Genomic DNA, 20,506 nt, shown 5'->3' on the forward strand with positions numbered 1-20,506 from the left:
AGCCTCCCAATTGCAGAATGCTCTCCCTGCTGCCAACTTTGTTGTCTTTTCAGCACTGGGTTAAGCCTTTCCTCTACCCCCAGGCATTTCATGGCATATGATGGGGTCTTTAATGTCACTTATCTTATCAGGTCCCAGTATCTTATTTTTAGTGGTTTAAAATGTTTTTTAAAAATTGTACATTAAGTATTTTACATTATTTTTGTATTGTTATAATTTTGGGTTGACATTTTTTGTGAACCTCCCAGAGAGTTTTGGCGCTTTGTGCTATAGAAAAGAAATAAATGAAATGAATTAATGACTTGCCCAAAATACTTTGATAAGAATTTCTGCATAGTGCCATTTAACAAAGCAACACCTCATGGGACAGGCACTTATTATACAGGCTAAATGTAGGTGCCTTTACCATTTTAGGAAAATAGAGCCATCTTGTGGCCAATATTAAAACAATGTGCTTTTACTTCTGTTGACTGTTTCATCACACTCTGGTCTCCGAAAGTCTGGTTTAGCTCAGAGGCTGTCAATCTAGTCATGAGTCTGATGAGGACTGTTTGTTGTCCAGTCATTCTGGTCTGCTTTTCCCAGAGGCAATTTATAAGTGTGACTACCTCTTGTTTAAGGTGATGCCTCAAGTAGGGGAAGAACTACAGGTACAGCATTAGGGAGCATCATGATGTGGCCAGGTTTAGTTTCTTCCAAAAGAAGCTAGCATTGGGAATCATCCAGGTGATTAGATACATAAAGAAACAGTAGTAATGAGAGTCTCAGTGTAGCATAGAATAGTGGGGCCTTAGACCAGGGAGATCCCAAATTGCTGGTGCTCACAGCCCAGTCACACCCTCTCAGTTTGACCTACCTCTCAGGGTTGTTGTGAGTATAAAATGGGGTGGGGTGTAATCTCGAGCTCCTTGAAGGAAAAGTGGGATGTAAACATTTTAGTCATTCATTTCCTCTTGTATTTTAAATCTTTGTATCACTGGTAGGTTTTATTTTGGTTTTTACTTTTATTTTATACCGTCGTTTATATTGTACCCTACGTTGTATTTTATGGTTTTAATGGTTGCCAACCGCCTAAAGGACTTTGGCTCTTGGGCGATAATAGAATAAAATACATAAATAAAATAAACTTAACGTGTGTGTGTATATAGGAGCAAATTTGGGACAGCAGCCAAGATGCAGCGGCTAGTCACTCCGACCCCCAATCCTTTTTCTTTTACTTTAAAAATAATAATTAGATTTTCCCTGTCTTCTCTATCAGAAGCCTCCTTGTGAGCTGCCTCCCGCCGCCGGCTGCTCCTGGAAAGCCTCTTCGGTGCACTTCCTAACCAAGCAGCTCCGAGAGGCGGGGACGGAGCTCGCAGACTGACTGACTCCCACCCCGCCTGGCCGGCCAGCCGGCCTCCGTCCCTCCCGGGCTGCTTTCCTCCTCCTCCTCCGCGCCAGGATATGAGCTCACAACACCGCCTCCTTCCTCTTGTGTACTGCTTACCGGTTCCGTGTTACAGAGCAGCCCAGGCTCCGGGGGCAATCCCGGCCCTGGTTTCCCCAGGCTGGACTGCTTCTAGCTCAGCCCAGGAGGAGAGCCAGGTCGTGGTGAGTCACGCAGGGGAGGCCGCGCGTGGCAGGGGTGGAAGGACGCGGGCGGGGAGACTTGCGCGCTCGCCTCCGCTCTGGTCACACCGGTCGAGAGGAGGCGGGCTCGTCCAGGCGTGTTTATGAATTGGGAAACTGAGGACGGCGTCCCGCATTTAGGGCGTCCCGTTCTCCTTCGCTGGGGTGCTTTAAGGTAGATGCCTGCACTGAGCAAAGGGGGTGGACTCGATGGCCTTGTAGGCCCCTTCCAATTCCACTATTCTATGATTCTATGTCCCTTTCGCCAGAGGAACCTCGCAGCTCCAGGCAGCGTTCCATTTTCTGAGGACACTTCATGAAGTCCTACCCCAATTGATGCCATGTTCTGCCCAAGCCCCAGATTTTGATATGACCCAGCAAAGGAGGAAATACGTTAGGCAGAGGGAGGGAGAAAGGGACAGACGAACAACTGCCTGCCTACTTCCACATTCCCCCCTCCCCATGTAGGGCTCCTGTGCCTTTAACAGTGCCAAGTAGAGTACATTAGTTCAATTTCTTTCTCAACAAGATGGTGCTATTGGCTTTACTAGTTGGATTTCAGCCTGAAGCACAATCGTTCAAGGCAGAGAAACCCTGCTGTAGAATGTGCGTGTGGCCATGTCTAGGTAATAAGTCCTGGAAAGAAAGGATGAGAAGGGTGCAAGTTTTGTGGGAATTTGGCGTGGTAGAACTTAGCCAAGACCATCATGATAGGGGAAAGGCATGCAGTGTTTTAGGTATATTGCTTTGTGAAATAGAATTTCTGAAGAAATACTATTATTTCAGAATCCTTGATTAATGCAGTTTGAAGAAAGACATCTGCCATCAACCTTTGAAATATTTATTGTTCTGTTGCTTGTTATTCTACTAAAAAGGAGCTTTTTACCTCTCCCTCAGCACAACCCTTATTGTATGTATTTTAAACTTGGATTTCTAAAGTACAGAGCCCTTAGGGCATGATTTATGCACTAAAGTCCTACAACTCCCAGTGTTCTCCAGCCAATGTTGCTGGCTGGGGAATGCTGGGAATTGTAGGATGTTTGTCTTTCTAAACTTGCATAGGATTGCGGTTTTGGATCAATATATGTGGTGGAGATGGAATTTGTTCTCTAGCCAAATAGTAGGCTTCCCCACTCCCTCATGACAGTTACATGACAATTTGTAATGTGTAAGTCACCATGAATGCATCCCCATGCAGAAGGATGTTCAAAACCAAAAAGTGCATACTTGAATATGGGTCACCTGCAGTATAACCCATAATAGGTTAGTCCTACATGTCATTTAAAAAAATGTGTGTACATACCAATGCAGTTGGTACTGGATCCCTTACAGTGCATAAACAAAATGTGTGCACATGTAATAAAAAGAATGTGTATCACTCTGGGTTAGTGTGCCCACTAGTTTTGTAACATGAGAAGCAGTCTTAAAAAGTACTTTGAGTTGGATTCAGATTAAATTAGCTGAACTTAGGTCCCATTAAAACCAATGGGACAAGTTAGTCATGACTGACATTCCCATTAAAACCAATGGGACTTTATGTCAATTAACTAAGAATGCAATCCTAAATGTGGTTGGGAAAGTGGTGGATTGTCTACCATTTCAAAAGCCCTGTTGTCTTATGGCAGGAATTGTGTGTGGGCAGGCCTGACCTTTCTTCCCCTCTTTGGCAAGTGGTTTGTGTTTTTAATTGCTCCCCACACCCACCCACACTCATTGTTCCCAAGGTAATGTGTAATTAGTGATACCACCTCCGTGGGTAATCCCGGGGCTTCCTTGAAGGACAGCAGATCCATGGCCTATTGTGGCCTCACACGCCTTGTTTTGTGGCCCATCATCGGGAGCCTCATTTACACCAAGCAGGATATTCCACTATGAAAGTGGTATATAAAAGGTAGGAGCCACACTATGCCTTTATAGTGGTATTGAAGTGCACTGACAATTGTTGGGGCCCATTGACACATTCCATATACTGCTTTCATAGTGCTATATCCTGCTTGGTGTAGATGAGGCCTGGGAGAACCTTTGAAAACTAGTAGAATTTGTACAAATATTTGGCATTCTAAAAATGGTGGAGGCACTTCCTTAGCTGAAAGATGGTTCTAGGCAACCATTATACAGATGGCCATCCTTCCTTTTGGCTTATAATGCTAGTGGTATTTTGGCTGCTTTGACTTTGCTAACACATCTTTGGCACATAGTCCGACTGATGTTAGTTGGACTGCACAAATGAAAATGAAATTTTTAGAGCGATTGTGGAATTTTGTAGGAAGAGAGAAATTCTCAGTATCAAGGATGGTAATTTTTTGAAGGAGCCAGCAGAATTAGTGGTATTCGGGCTGCTTAGTTATTAGAGATAATACATTTTATAATTCAAATTATTCTAATTAGTACAGGGAACCATTACAACGTATGGAGTAACTATCGCTCTTTTATTTTATGGTGGGGTTTTTTGGCAAGAGAAATATAGAAATGTGAATGCCTATAAAACAGCCCCTCCGCTATTGTAGTTGTTTTTAATCTGTTGCAAGTTGGTCTGAGTATTGTGTCTACATTGGAAGGGCAAGCTATACTTGGATAAGTAAATGCATAATATGTTTATATCAACTTCTTTCTTAAGGATAAAAGCCCAGTTTAAGAAATCTATCACGATCATAGATTTGTAACCTGCTTATAGATTCATGAAGCAGCAGTTAAGGTGCTTGAGCCTAATATAATGGCCATGAAGTTTAAGCAAAGCAGACTTTGTGTGCAGGATTTGGCTACAAGGTTTATACTGACTTTTCTTAGGGTAAAACACCCCCACCCCTGTGCTACACTTTTAAATTAATATTTAAAACCACATTACAAACATGGGCTCAGTTCAGTAGCATTAATAAAACAACAAAGAAATTCTTTATGAAGTATTAAAAATGCAGCCACTTACGATAGTAATGTGTGTTTCAAAAAGAAACGCTGTATTGTGTGTCATTTGTAAGTAGCTACACGTAGATATTTTGAGAGGAACAACGCACTCAAGATGAACAAATAACTCTTTTCTCTTTTAGGTGGAGTTGTGACGTAGAAGTTAAGGTGCTGCCATGGGGAACCAGTTGGCTGGTATTGCCCCTTCTCAGATCCTTTCGGTTGACAGCTATTTCTCAGACATTCATGACTTTGAGTATGATAAAAGCCTGGGCAGTACTCGGTTTTTTAAAGTTGCCCGAGCCAAGCACAGGGAAGGTCTGGTGGTTGTTAAGGTGTTTGCCATTCAAGATCCAACTTTACCATTAACTAGTTACAAGCAGGAGCTGGAGGAGCTGAAAATAAGGCTGCATTCTGCACAAAACTGTCTTCCCTTTCAGAAGACTACACTGACCGAAAAAGCAGCCATGCTTTTTAGGCAGTATGTTCGAGATAATCTCTATGATCGTATTAGTACTCGGCCATTCCTAAACAACATTGAGAAGAGGTGGATAGCCTTCCAGATCTTGACTGCGGTAGACCAAGCACACAGATCTGGGGTCCGTCATGGGGACATCAAAACAGAAAACGTCATGGTGACCAGCTGGAACTGGGTCCTTCTAACAGATTTTGCAAGTTTCAAACCAACCTACCTTCCTGAAGACAACCCTGCAGATTTCAATTATTTCTTTGATACATCTCGGAGGAGGACATGTTACATTGCTCCAGAGCGCTTCGTTGATGGCAGCATGTTTGCTACAGAACTGGAGAACATGAGAGATCCTTCTACTCCCCTGGTAGACTTGGCCAACAGTAATCAACGGAGCAGGGGGGAACTGAAACGTGCAATGGACATCTTTTCTGCAGGTACTTTGAAGCAATGAAGTAAACGCCACGCATGAGGAAAGAGTAGCAAATATTTCAACTTCTGAAAATTAGTGTTGAAAAGTATCAGACTCTGATTTCTTGGGAAGAAGTGGTGGTAGTGGTGGGGGCGATGTTTTGTGGAATCTTGGGATCCACTAAAATCACCAATGAGCTTTCTTCAACATATGTATGAGATCTATAGTGAAACTATGCAAGTTCACTCCAGAGTGAGTTAGGGCACAATCCTATGCATGTTAGATGGAAAAAATGTCCTACAACTCCCAGCATTCCCCAGCCAGCCATGGTGTGGGTTGTAGGAAGTTTTGTCTATCTAATCATGCATAGGATTGCAACCTTAATAGCTTTTATGGTAATTTTCATCATCTACCTTGAGGAAAACCATCACATCTGAATCCTAATGTCACCCTATGATTTAACAGGTATAATGTCTAGCTGGCCCAAGAGGTCTTTGAAACATTGAAGCCCTGGATTTGGTTGTTCAGTCAAATTATACTTTAAGGTATAACATATAAAACATCTCTCTGTGATTGTACCTCTTCAGAATGTACATGGAAGAATTGTGCCTTTATAAGGTCCTCTGTGTGTTTTAAAACATATCCTTGCACATAGAAAACTAGCAAGTAAGGATGAAGACCTCTAGCTTTGTCTTCTCCTACATTTACTAGTAGTCCACATGCAAGCATATTTTTTTACTCAGAGCAATTGAACATGCCATTCTCACATCTGCATTCTAAAATGGGTCTGTCCCAGGAGAGTTATTCTCTTAGTCTAGACTTGTGAAGTACACTGAATAAGAGTGGCATCTCTTTATTTTCTGTTCATCTGAGAGCTGGTTTCAGAATTCTGGTTCCAATTGCATCCTGGTCTTCCAGTGGTGTCTCCTGTACATTTGGTTCACAAACCATACTGGGCATTTTGGTCATGTGAGCCATCCCTACATACATAAAGAGTAAAATGATAAGATGTCTTGCTAGCATGTAATAATCATGATCCACAATGATTTTTTTTTTTTGTTGGGAGAGGGGGAGTAAATATTTTCTTACAGTTTTATTTTTCATCTGATTAGAGGTTAGACACCATACTCAAGTGAGTAGACCATGGCACTTCTGGGATTCTGTCTGTGTGGATCTGTTTGCAAGTTTGTTGCTTAAACTGGGTTTCGCGTAGATCATGTGGGCATCATCATGTTGGTTATCGGGCAATCTTTAGTTGCTTCTTTAGGCAACAAAATGGACTGGTTTAGTTGAGAAATCCAATGGCTAATTGAAGCATGAAGAAACAGACTTTCCAGGCGCATCTTTAGAAGAGCAACATATTTAACTGCTACCTTTCCTGATACAATATATTGGTGGCACAATTTCCTCCAGCTGGCAGAGAGTGATGTGGGTTCATTTCAATGTTATCAGCGGAGGATGACTCTCTCTCTCTCTCTCTCTCTCTCTCTCGTGTGTGTGTGTGTGTGTAATGTGTATCTCTGACTCCTGGATTGCATTTCTTGTATGTATTTCATATATGTATGATGGTTTCTTGAGGTCCTTTGGACACCAGAGGGAAAATATGATTGATGCTCCTTTCCCCCATTGGAAGAGGTTTCTATATATATATATATATATATGCAGCATTAAAGAAAAGTATACTCCTGTGCTGCATTTCAAACTGAAGTCTTCATCAGCCTCCTGACCTTATCTTTGCCAGCTTTTGGGTGGCGGATTATGGTTCTACATTGGTAACTGGGTCACTGAGGACTTGAAGCTGGAGGTGGGGAAAGATGATCTCTCTTCTTCTCAAGTGTTGGAGCTTTCAAAGGAATGCAATGCCTGTCAGAAGGTGACAGCCGAAGAGCTAGACTCACATGACCAGGATATTGATGTGATGCAATGAACCACTGCAGTTGGAGGGGGTAATCATATGTTTGAATGCTTACTCATATTTAACAAATACTGCATGTTAAAAGTAGTATGTGACAGAGAGCTTCTTGTCTAGCCATCTCTGTGACATGCTGGTTTTCTTTATGCAAAATGGGTGGGTTTTTTTTCATATTAGGAACATTCAAACATGCAATATTCCCACCAGCAGTCTAAAGTGGCACAATCTAGCACAAGCTGCAGCACATGGTTCTTCTGCTTGGCTCTTAGATATGGAGGAGGAGCCTTATGTAGGCAGGGAATTAAAAAACAAGGTATATCTAAACTTCTACAGATGGGAATGAGGAGTGGAGAACAACCTTTCATAAGACAGAATGCTTTGTGCTGCAAAGGCAAGGCTTTCAGTTCACTTAGTAGTTGTGAGATGCAACTGATTTTAGTTAAGAGTAGGCAAGACAAGAGATACCTAATTCATAATTTTGTATTTTCCAGGCTGTGTAATAGCTGAGCTCTTTACAGAAGGTGTACCTCTGTTTGACTTATCACAACTTTTGGCTTATAGAAATGGCCTCTTTGCCCCTGAACAAGTCTTGAATAAAATTGAAGACCGCAGTATCAGAGAACTGGTAAATAACTACTCTCTTTACAGAGGCTTGTGGTATTTTCCATACCCACTTAACAGTAAACATTACTTAACACTAAACATTACTTAACAGTAAACATTACCCTTTCTCCACTCTTCTTCCCCTTTGCTCTGATCTTTTTGCCCTCTTCTGTCTTTAGGTTACTCAAATGATCCAATGTGAGCCAGAAAAACGTTTGGCAGCTGAAGACTACTTGAAACAACAACGTAACAATGCATTTCCTGAAATATTTTACACTTTTCTCCAGCCTTACATGGCGCAGTTTGCCAAGGAAACTTTTGTATCTGCAGATGAGCGGATCCTTGTTATACGTAAAGATCTGGACAATATCATTCACAATCTCTGCGGACACGACCAGACAGAAAAAGCAGAAGGAGAGACGAAGGAAAATGGGCTAGTCATTTTGGTGTCCGTGATAACTTCATGCCTACAGACTCTCAAATATTGTGATTCTAAGCTGGCTGCCTTGGAGCTGATTCTCCATTTGGCGCCCAGGTTAAGCGTGGAAATCCTGCTGGATCGTATCACACCTTATCTCTTGCATTTCAGCAATGACTCTGTGCCCAGGGTGAGGGCAGAAGCTGTTAGGACACTCACTAAAGTTCTTGCTCTTGTCAAAGAAGTTCCACGTAATGATATAAATATCTACCCAGAGTACATCTTGCCAGGAATTGCACACTTGGCCCAAGATGAAGCCACTATTGTCCGACTGGCTTATGCTGGTAAGAAGAGGAGGGGGAAATTACTTGAATGTCAGTTGTATTTCTTTTCAAAAATCATATAGCTGGATTAAAGATGACACTTGGGGCATGTCTGCATGATTCATTTATCCCGGGGTTGTCCCTGTGTGTCCAAATGGTGCACAGGGGATCCCAGGGTCAACTGGGGATGACCACAGACTTTCTCCGGGATAATTGAAACGGGATTTTCCGGTTTTCCTGTGGTCCCAGGACAACCCCGAGGATCGCAGCTGGTGTGGCGTGGCCTCCCAGGTGCTCAAATGGACACGGAGCTGTGCGGGGTGGTTCCGTGCCCATGGGGGTGGGGTGGCAGAAATTTTGCCATACCTGGGATGGTGGGGAGGGTTGGATGAGGAGTTTGGCAGGGTTTTTTTTTTAAAAAAAAATTGCTGTGTGTGGCTCCTCTTAAAAAAAGGGGTGAAGACATCTCTCTGCCCTTCTGAGATGTCACGCAGACTTACAGATGCTGAGGGAGGATCACAGAAGCAGATAAGTCCGTGATCCTCCCCCTCCCTCCCACTACACCTTTAGGTGTAGACATGCCCTTAGTCTTCTCCAACCTGGTGCTTTCCAGATGTTCTGATTGGAACTCCCAGGATTCCTGACCATGCTTGTTAAGGCTGATGGGAGTTGAAGTCCAAAACATGTGAAAGACAGCAGGTGGGGAAGGCTATGCTAATGTATGCAAATTTTCATCAGGTGTTGAATTTGATTTTCCTTGTGTTAGAATTTGGGATTTTTTTTAAAAAAATCAGTAATTTGGCCATAATTTCCACAACAAGAACACACTGTCCCATTTATCTCTTTAAAACAACAGCATGAGTGTGCCTGTTCTACATGTTTATGACATAAGAATGAAAGAATGATAATTACTTTGCTGGATCTGAAGAAAATGTATCTAGTCCAGTATTCTGTTTCTGCTAGTGGTCAGCCAAGTGCCCCTCAAAACTCACAAACAGGACATGATGGTGGCAACAAACTCCATATTGCGCAGACATGTAAAGAGGGCATTCTTGGTGACTCCCCTAAAACTGGTACATTTCTAAGGGAAGCAATTCTATCAAGTTCAAGCCTGGGAGAGCTGCCAGACTTTGGCTTGGCTTTCTGTAGCTATGATTAAGCATGCATTTATTCTGTGACAGTTCACATTTTAAACATGTATTCAGTGTGGTTAACTATTGTCAGGGCTTATGGCTTTAAGTTAGTTTTCAAGGCAAATGGATTATTATTTTTTAAATCTTTTCAGAGAACATAGCACTGTTGGCTGAAACTGCTCTGAGATTCTTGGAATTAGTCCAGTTGAAAAACCTGAACATGGAAAATGAACCAAACAGTGAAGAAGCAGATGATGCAACACACCCTAGTGAAAACTATGACACTGGTGATTTACCTCACACGTCTTTATTTTAAACAGGTTTATATGCACACTTATTTAGGAGTAAGCCGCCTTGAATATAATGCCACTTATTTCCAAATAAGCATACATAGGATTGGATTGTGAGTTTTTTTATTTAAACAACCCAGCAGCTAACCCAACAATAAACCATGGGTTAACCACTGGATTTTTTTTACCCCCTAAATAACCCATCAGTCTGGGTTCAGACGTCACCCTCAACAACCTACCAAAGTGCCAATCATGGGTTGTAAAATAAAAGCAGAAGTGGCAGGCATGTAAGAGGCAGTGCGCTTCTCTCTCTCTCTCTCTCTCTCTCTCTCTCTCTCTCTCTCTCTCTCTCTCTCTCTCTCTCTCTCTCTCTCATATGCATGACAACCCATAGGTTGTTAAATTGATGGGCTGTCATTATATGTGAACCAGCCTGGACCATTTACGTCTGTAGTTTTACATAAATGGACCCCTTACGACCATCATTTGTGCAAAATGGCTCTTTATAGAAAAGGCTGAGCCACCATTTTGCAACTTGGTACTCCAGCAGGGACCACCACACTTGTCCGAGTCAGTGTGTGTCGAATTGGGCAAGTGTGGGGGTCTGTGGACTCCAGACTGGGGGCAGAGCCGACAAGAAATCACCAACCCTTGAGCCAGTTGGACTCCTGTGACATCCCTAATTGCATCTGCCACTAGTGGTACCCATGCCACAATTTGGCAACCATGGCTAACTGGTGAAAATTAATTATATATATATGTTACAGAATTCAAAAATAAAGACAAACAGAAGATTACTGAGTGCAAATCTATGTAATGTGAAGCACTTTTCACAGGCGTGCACATGCACACTCAGGTTTTCCTTAACTCTGTTTATGTGGTACTCTTGCAGAACTTCAGGCCTTGCATGAAATGGTCCAGCAGAAAGTTGTTACTTTGTTGAGCGATCCAGAAAACATTGTGAAACAGACCTTGATGGAAAATGGAATCACTCGCCTTTGTGTCTTCTTTGGACGTCAAAAAGCCAATGATGTTCTGCTGTCCCATATGATCACCTTTCTTAATGATAAGAATGATTGGCATCTACGGGGAGCTTTTTTTGACAGCATAGTGGGTATGTGCTTAGTAACAAAGAACATCTTTTCATTGAACTAAATGAGGATTTCTTTGATTTTAATTGAGAAATTAAAGGGGTTTAAGGGATTGCCTCTCCAACAACAAAGCAAAGAAATATATCCACAGTTTGTTGTTGAGTTATATCTCTGGCTTGTCAAGGGAGAGACAAGCCAGAGTTCCAGGTTTGCACATAGCTCTTAACAAACCACAGATGTATGGTCTATGGGTGGTTGAGCTGCTCCCACTTGCAACAAGAGAGATCAGGCAACATGTACTACTAGCACACTGCCACATTTTCAAAAACTTTGATTTAAAAAAACACAAAACTGGGTTATTATAATCTGCAAATGGAATCAATATCCCTTAGTGATGAATTCCGAAACTTAATTATGGGTTATCTATGTAGAATGAGCCCTGCTGTTGCACCAACACTGGTGCTGGGTGTGATCCATAGCTCAAATTAAGCCCTATTTATTATGAGGTCCCGTCCCCCCCGCCCTGTTTCCACTTTTTAACCCTTTCTTTATGTTGACTTTTCTTCTTGGGTTGATTTAGCTTTTAGGAATAGTAATATGTGTTTTTATTCTGCCTGGATTTTAGGTGTTGCTGCTTATGTTGGCTGGCAAAGCTCCTCAATCTTAAAGCCTCTGCTCCAGCAGGGGCTCAGTGATGCTGAAGAATTCGTCATATATAAGGCCCTCAATGCCCTTACCTGTATGTGCCAATTAGGGCTTCTGCAGAAGCCACATATATATGAATTTGCCTGTGATATTGGTAAGCCAGCCTTCCTGGAAGCAATTTTCCACTGTAACAACCTTGGTTTGACATATGGTTCACTGCCTGTACAGTTATCCAGCATGTGACTAGATCATAATCAAAATAGCTTGAATCAGTTGTCGATTTGTGTCCATTAATGGAGCACTTATGGAACTGTTCCTATTTTATGCATGTTTGTTTAGAAGTAATAGGGCTTATTTCAAAATAACTGTGTTTATGATTGTGGCCTTAGAAAGCCGTAAAGAAACAATAAGGAAGCCAAACTGCTATCTGAGCTTCTAGCAATAGGAGCAGCCAGAAAAACATAGTGGGCTTCACAGTTTGAGCAACACCAGCTGACTGTTGGTGGAACTTTCTCTCTCTCCTTCTGGAGAAAGTTCCTATATACATGGGAGTCACTGACTGCCTTTCCAATATATATTTGCAAGGGTGGTTTGCAGCAGTTATGGACAGTGTTCCCCAATGTGGTGCCCCCCAAATGTGTTGGACTGCAGCTGGCTGGGAATGCTGGGAACTGTAATCCAAAATATCTGGAGAGCACCTAGTTGGGAAAGCAGTTTAGAGTAAAAGCAATAGAAATGCGGATTAGAATGGACCAAATGTCCAGTGTAATACTCTGCCATAAAGCAAGATCGTGACATAAAGGGATTCTAGATAAAATTTCATTCTTTTATGTTGGAATGCATTTGGACTTTGGTCTGAAATTGGTGTGTGTGTGTGAGTGAGAGAGATTGAGAGAGAGATTGCATCTGTCCTATCTTTTGAATTGTTTGCACCATATCTATTAAAATCTGGTTTCTCCCACAGCACCATTTCTGTGCCATCCTAATCTCTGGATATGTTATGGAGCAGTAGGATTTATAACTGTTGTAGCACAGCATTTGAATATTGCTGATGTTTATTGCAAACTCATGCCTTATCTGCACCCTTTTATCACCCAGCCAATAATACAGGTAATGAATCAACTGCATGTGTATTCACTCCTTTAGAATTGTTATCTTTTTGATGCCAGGTTAAGACCTTTCTCTTCTCCCAGGCATTTAACAGCAGTTTGAGTTTGTTTGTTTTTAACGGACCCCAGAATAGCTGTTTTTATAAGGATACTGTGTTTTTATGCTTATTATGTTTTTAAACTTTGTATATTTGTTTTAATGTGTACTGTTTAAAACTTTTGTAAACTTCCCAGAGAGCTTCAGCTATGGGGTGGTATATAAATGCAATAAATAAATAAATAAATAAATAAATAAATTGCAGTATGCAAAGAGCCTTAAAGGATTTAGCTTAAAACATCTTCATGCCTTGACTATCAGAGCTCAGTTAGATGGTAGGTCAGTCAAGAAGGTGCTGTCAAAACTAGAATCTCTATGTTGTATCTTGCCTCTGTCTGCTGTATTGAGTAGCAGGGGTTGTCACATGGTGCAGCAGCGAATCATGTTTTGAGTTCCCCCATCCGTGCTCCATGCTATTGGTGGATGTGGGGCAACATGGAACATAGCAATCTACATTGCTTAATAAGTATTTCTACTGATTAAGTAGTTACAATCGGGAGGGGCAAACTTGCCACAGGAATGTTGTTTTCTATGACATATCTGTGGCAATGTAATGTGCAATCCAACTCTTCCACACTATACAGAAATACTGCTATTTACAAACCCATCTTTTCTAGGTTCTACCATGTAATATGCTGCTAGCAAGAACAAATAATGCCATATCAAAAATGCATGTCCAGTTTGAAAAACACTTTAGTAAAACAGCCCAACTAGTCCAAACAGGCCTTGGGAAAATTCTGGTGAACTCTCTGCTTCCATTTCCCATTACTAAATGAAAATAATAGCTACCTACCTTGACTGCCTTGAGGCCCAGTATTGGGCAAAAGGCGGGATCCAAATAAATATAATAATAATAATACCTCATAAGATTGTTGTGAAGGGACACTTGGTTACAATTTCTTAGCATTTTCTAATATGCAAAATGCTTTAGAAAAAGCAGATGTTGAATGTTGTCTAAAATAGTTATTTCAAAGCAATTCGAATAGGAAGAAATATATATGGTTCTTAGTTAGATTTGTAATTATTATTATTTTTGCACTTTTGGAAGCCAGTCCCTTCCTGTTTCCAAACCTGTCTCTGTGAACAAAGTGAACTAATATATTTTTTACAAGATGACTAAATTGCGCTTCTATGGCTCTCCGATTACGTTCTTGTTCCATTTCCTGAATTGCAGATAGATAAAGAAATAGTGCTTCTGAGTGTCCTCAAAGAGCCTGTAAGCCGTTCTATATTTGATTATGCTCTACGATCAAAGGACATAGGAAGCCTGTTCAAAACTCTGCAACTTCGTCAAAAGAAAAGGAATGGAACTCTTCCTGATTGCCCACCCCCGGAAGATCCAGCAATTGCACAACTGCTGAAGAAGCTACTTTCCCAAGTAATTACTTACTGCTATAGTGACGCTGCTGAGGATCCACAATCAAGCGGGAATATGTATTGTGGTAGTATCTGTACAATGTGAAAGTATAACCATGGCACTGGTAACTCCTCCAGTACACCCCACATTGAAATTAATCTGAGCAGTGAAAGAACTCAAGACCTCTACAGCACTCTTAGAGTCAGGTTTATACTGGAGAATTTCAAGTGCCGAGAAAAACACACAATTTATGGTTGTGGGCTCTTAGTCAATATGTTCACCTGAATGTTCCTCTTAATTTTTCATCACTTTCCTATAGCTCCATTGCTCCCCTCCAGTTGTAATTGCAACCTTTTTGGTTACTCTGTAACCTCTATGGATGCCTTTAAAAAAAAGTTTAAACTAATTGCGCAGTGTGGTAGAATATGCAGTGTGAGTCAGGGCCATTGCAGAATGAATATCCTCACCTCTGTTCCATGTCGAAGGTATTGCTGGCAGGGGAGAATAAACTCATTGGGTGGTAGCAACAGTAATGTGGTACGTTCTGCTAGATCATATGGCTGTGTGCGAGGAAGAAATTTACCATGGCATAATTTCTAGACCAATTTAAAGAAAGGTTGTTTGCTAACTCAAAGGGAAATGGTTAGAGCTGCCAGTTGATCAAAAACGTCTTAGCATTTTTGTTTGTAATTGATTACCAAAACCTCAGTATTTTTGGAGGATATTGGAAGAAGGGCATAATTTTCCTTAACTCGGAAATAAATTTTTAGTCATACATGCACACAGATAAAATAAATAAATGTGGGGCCCCAGTAATATAAATGATTCATTGTTACAGTAGCTTACCAGAGCAAAGATGGCTTCAAAAAGGGCACAAGTTCATATTTCATTAGTTGAAGATCCAGATATAAAAAGTTGTATCGATAGTCATTTCAATTGAGTTCTGTCAGTTCCAGTGGTCTGACGTTCTTATTTCTAGGAGGACAATCTTAGTGGTTTCACCTTGAAATATCAAATACCTACTAGTTTAGAATATCAACTAGAAGGAAAAGCAATTTTTCCATTCCTTTTCCAGTAAATTTTGCAAAGGTAAAAGGGAGCCAGCATGCCTATGCATCTTGATCTTGATCTTCAATTAGGATGCATGGCGTTGTGTAATTTGGGATCAAAGCTTCAGTGACTAATCTACTGATTTTTAAAGCTTGCAGCCCTATGAATTATTTTATGAAAACTTCCCATTTGAAGACAAGTATGATGTATTAAGTACTGTGCCAGTACAAGTCTATGATTTCTTAGCGTTTAGTACAGGACAAAAGCACTTTACAGTTCTTAACCTTGCTTATTTGTTCATCTATTAATCCTCCTAACAACTCTGTAAGGTAGGTTAGACTACCCAAGAGATGATAACTTGCCAGTGGCCACATGGCGTCCTTCGTGGTTGAGCAGGGATTTTGACTTGGGACATTGTTATGCACTCTGTTGCCCCTAAATTATTCTGATTACTGATGGCCGTGTTCTTTATTTTTGCTTCTCGTTCAGCAAGGGCTCTTTCAGAATTCAGATCAGCTTGATTTCCAGAAAGTGTTCGTTTCTGGAGGATCCCCAACAGACCATCCCACTAGGCCAGTTTAGAAACAGTACAGTGATAGCCCGCAGTAGCCAATCAGTTCCTGAGTAATTCTGTAAATGTAACAGTTTATACTCCAATCCAGCTTGACCCCAGTTGCTACACGCTCTGTGAAATCTGTACTTGTCTTGCTTTTGTATAAATGTATAAATTCAACTATCTGTTTCTTGTTTTGCTTTTGGGATAGGGGATGACCGAGGAAGAAGAAGACAAGCTGCTAGCCTTAAGAGACTTCATGTTAAAGTCCAATAAAGCCAAGGCCAACATAGTGGACCAGAGCCATCTTCATGACAGCACCCAGAAAGGAGTGATCGACTTGGGGGCTCTGGGGATAATTGGGAGACAAGTCGATCTTGTCAAAATGAAGCAGGAGTCTGATGACAAACGTGGTTAGTATAATCTTGCAGTTCATATATACTGGGTTTTAAATAATTGGAGGAGTGAAATATGTATCGATGTGGATGATTTCTTTAGCCACACGATGGCTTGGCTTCAGATTTAGGAACATGCAACTGGGCTGGAGAAAGCAGACTTCCTAGCCCCTTCCTCCCACTTCGGAGGCCCTGCTGAATGGAGTAGGCTGTGATGCAGGAGACCTCTGAAAATTGGGCCGAGGCATTTGATTTTCAGGGTTGTCCCTCAGCCCCTGACCACCACCCATTCAGCAGTGCCTCTCAACCCTTGGTGTAGCCTTTTCAGGGAGCTGGAGGGACTGCGGTGGAGAGGAGAGAGCAGGGAAGTCTGTTTCCTCGCGCCTACTTGCATGATTCTCAATTTGGATCTGGCCCAATGTCTTGAAATGAAGTTGCTGTATGTATTGGCCTGTCTATCCACCTTGCCTTTTTTAATAGTAGCCTTTGGATATAACTCACTCTATATGTGCTTTTTGGATGTGCTTCCTTAAGTGATCCAAAAAGCAATCTTTGAAATAAATGATTCCTCCCCCTCCCTGCCCCCCCCACCCCCAGGATTGTCATTCTTCAACATGTAGCTGATGCTTTGCTATGTCGTGAGAAATGTGATCGTATTTCATGCCAGCTGTAATCCGTTTTGTCAAATTATATATCACTTTCTTCCTTAATCCTGAGACTAGCTTAATCTTAAACACAAACCACACTGTTCATTCATTTCATAAGCCTTTCTTATGGTTTGAGATTTTAGAAGACTTGGGTCATCTGTGGGGATTAAGCTGGATATTAAGTTTATTTAGTCTGATGATTGGTTGAAATGATGATTCACCCAGATGATGATCTAGCAGATGATTTATATAATTCAGCACTCAGTTGTTCCACTTTAACATGTGGTCCAAATGAATCAAGATGGGTAATTCAGTATCTGTTTTATACTGCTTGGGTTGTGACCATTCTCAATGATTTGTTAGAATAGTCACGTTTCGTCTTATAATGCTCCTTCTTTTGGGAATTGCTGATTTTAGCTAGAAAACATGTAAAACAAGATTCCAATGTGAATGAAGAATGGAAGAGTATGTTTGGCTCTTTGGAACCTTCAAACATAACCCAACCAATTACCAAAGGCCACAGCCAAGCTGCAGATCAAGAAGCCATCCAGACTGGGAAACCTCTTCGGTCAGAGTCCTCAGCCGGCATTTGTGTCCATTTGTCATCCTCTCCGCAGGTATTTTTTCAGGATTTTAAGATTAGCATTTTACCCCAATCCTTAGAACTGGAAGAGCTGCCTTTAGTGTAGGGGGCCACACACCCTTTCCTTGACCCCACCCCCTTCCCCCCAACCACCATTCATTATGGCGGTTTCCTACCTTTTGTGCAGTTTCTCCCCATTCTAAAAGGTTGAAATTTCTCTCCTAAGGCTGAGTTACTGGCTGTAAGAGCTTTAAATTGGAACATGTCTGGGATGTACGGGTTGGATTTTGACCCTGCCCATTTTGCCTTGCCCACCACTCGAATGTGGCCCACTGAGAGCTTCTCCGAAATTGAATTCAGCCTTTGGGCTGAAAGAAGTTCCCCATCCTTGCTTTTAATGTCTTGGAATGCTTTTCTGACTCTACCCTCAAGTCATTCATGAGGTTTTCCTTTCCCCCAAAAAGAGTGAGTTGTGTATTGAAAAGACTCGGCATCTGGGTATTGTTGTTTTTTACATGGTTACCTGTCCTGAAATGGCAACCTCTGAACTCTCACCCATCCCTGAATCTGATGTCACTGGGTGAAATGGATGGTAAAGTGGGTTGGAGAGCCGGCAACAACTGGCACAATCCAGAACTTTTGCTTCACCTGTCTTGTGTCTCAGGAGTAAATGATACTGTTGAATGATATTAGTGTTCTTATTATTTATTTATTTATTTATTACATTTCTATACCACCCAATCGCCAGAGCTCTCTGGGCGGTTCACAAAAATTAAAACCATTCAAAGTATAAAACAGTATAAAACCACAATATAAAATACAATATAAAAGCTCAACCAGATAAAAACAGCAGCAATGCAAAATTACAAATTTAAAACACCAAGTTAAAATTTATGTATAGACTGTTAAAATGCTGGGAGAATAAAAAGGTCTTCACCTGGCGTCTAAGAGCGTATAATGTAGGTGCCAAGCGAACCTCCTTAGGGAGCTCATTCCACAGCCGGGGTGCCACAGCAGAGAAGGCCCTCCTCCTGGTAGCCACCTGACCAATGGAATTTATAGCGCCATAAAGAATCTTAGAGCTGGTCCAAATCTTCCTGCAAGCAATCTTCTTGCAAGCAATGCATCCCGAGAGAGCAATAGCATTAAAAGCATTGCATGTTACCTGGGCCTGCTATTGATCAAGTCACAGTTTTCCAGTGGCTGTTCCTGTGGTGGTGACACCACATTTTTCAATCACTGTGATCATGGGGATTTCCTCCAAGGGACTATTGCTACTATTTACAGAGAGCCCAGGTGTTCTCCATATAAACAGCCCTCTGGGTGCCGTTGGGACACATTGTGTAGAGGAAGGTTTTGATGCCATGAATACATGCAGCAACGCTATACAGCGAAAACGTCTTGCACATTTGAGTAGAAGAAGGTTCATTCAGGTTGTCCATGTAATATCCAGGTTTGGTGACTGTCATATGTTATATGTGGGGCTGCCTTTGAAAATGTCTTTGGAGGTTTTGACTGGTTCAGAACCTGATTTTTGATGGGGACTTACTGGTGTGTGAACATGTTAGATTTCCACTTGAAGATGCTCCCCGTTTGTATCAGGGTATAATTGAAATTGCACATTTTGATCTTGAAAATGCTAACTGGACTGAGACATAGAAGGACCAACTGCTCCCATATAACCTGCCTGAGGTCATCATTGGAGGCTCTTCTCTGAGTGCTGTCACCTTCTGAGTTCTGGCTACCAGAGGGAGGGTTTTCGATGGCTGCACTCTGATTGGTGCTGCTTTGCTAACCTTTAAGTGCTAAGCAAAGTATATCTTGTTTATCTGGACTTTGGGATTGGTTAATTTGCTACATTTCCCCCCACCATGCTTGTCTTGGCTCATTGGCTGCTGGATATTTATCCGTTGCATTCTGTTACATTTTAGTAATTACGGTGGCATGTTTCTTTTGGTATTTCTATCTGCTGTTTGTAATTACAGTTGATTGTGTTTTAATGAATTGTTCAGCTGCTTTGAATGCCATATATGGTAAAAAGACAGGTGTGTGTGTGTATGTATATATATTGTTCAGGTTGTGTACACATTTCCAAGAAAAGAGTTAATACTACTAGTAGCATACCATGGGTTGAATTCAGACTTTGCCATGCTTAGAAGTTCTAAAGTTAGTAACCATCATGGATACCTCAAATTGACCCAATTGCTTGCTGTTTAGTGAAATGTGAGTTTGATTTAAGTAGATGCAAAAGTTAGTTTAGAATGATAAGAAAGAAGACATCTCCCTGCTCTTTGAAACCGAAAACACTGACCACAAAACTTCTAAACGTGACTATGGAACATGATTTATGACTTTCAGGCCACAGATGGAGCAGCTGTCCAAGCCAGAAAACCAGCAATACAAGTTCTAAGCAGTATAGCTTCACCTTCCACGTACCAGTTGCGCATAACGACTTGCAAAACAGAACTTCAGCAACTGATCCAACAGAAGCGTGAGCAATGCAATGCAGAAAGAATTGCCAAGCAGATGATGGAGAATGCTGAATGGGAGAGCAAGCCGCCACCTCCAGGTGATACTTGGCCTACTCTTGACAAAAGGCCAGTGCTGCTATGAGGGTAACTCCAAAATGCAGTTTCAGTCCTGCAGACACCAAGGTCTACTGGCACAACATTTAGATCAGGGGGTGGGAGAAAGAGGGAAATCTATTTATGGCGTCCTCTTAGTGGCTCCAGTTTGTGGAGCATTATTTCTTGTCACATACTGCCAGTTCCAGTGCTATATGAAAATAGTTTAGAACTCAGTTTGGTTAGATGGTGATTATGAAATTTTAAAAAACCAACAACTTGATGTTTCTAATTAAATTACTGGACGTCTTTCAAGGTTTCTATGCATTTATAAACCTGTTTA

At 41.5% G+C, this 20,506-nt stretch overlaps 1 protein-coding gene across 1 annotated transcript in view; it reads left to right on the forward strand.

Moving 5' to 3' along the window:
* The first annotated feature begins 1,511 nt into the window (after positions 1-1,511).
* The window catches only part of PIK3R4 (phosphoinositide-3-kinase regulatory subunit 4), a 30,425-nt gene continuing 11,430 nt past the window's right edge, over positions 1,512-20,506 (forward strand). The window contains exons 1-12 of the mRNA XM_063124567.1: positions 1,512-1,593; positions 4,656-5,418; positions 7,797-7,930; positions 8,088-8,670; positions 9,935-10,069; positions 10,965-11,186; positions 11,789-11,962; positions 12,773-12,918; positions 14,189-14,392; positions 16,186-16,387; positions 17,434-17,633; positions 19,958-20,168. Of these exons, the coding sequence (XP_062980637.1) occupies positions 4,689-5,418; positions 7,797-7,930; positions 8,088-8,670; positions 9,935-10,069; positions 10,965-11,186; positions 11,789-11,962; positions 12,773-12,918; positions 14,189-14,392; positions 16,186-16,387; positions 17,434-17,633; positions 19,958-20,168 (2,941 nt within the window). The 5' untranslated portion in view covers positions 1,512-1,593; positions 4,656-4,688. The remainder of the gene's footprint in view (positions 1,594-4,655; positions 5,419-7,796; positions 7,931-8,087; positions 8,671-9,934; positions 10,070-10,964; positions 11,187-11,788; positions 11,963-12,772; positions 12,919-14,188; positions 14,393-16,185; positions 16,388-17,433; positions 17,634-19,957; positions 20,169-20,506) is intronic.

Source organism: Elgaria multicarinata, chromosome 1, assembly GCF_023053635.1.
Source record: "Elgaria multicarinata webbii isolate HBS135686 ecotype San Diego chromosome 1, rElgMul1.1.pri, whole genome shotgun sequence".
Classification (NCBI taxonomy): Eukaryota; Metazoa; Chordata; class Lepidosauria; order Squamata; family Anguidae; genus Elgaria; species Elgaria multicarinata.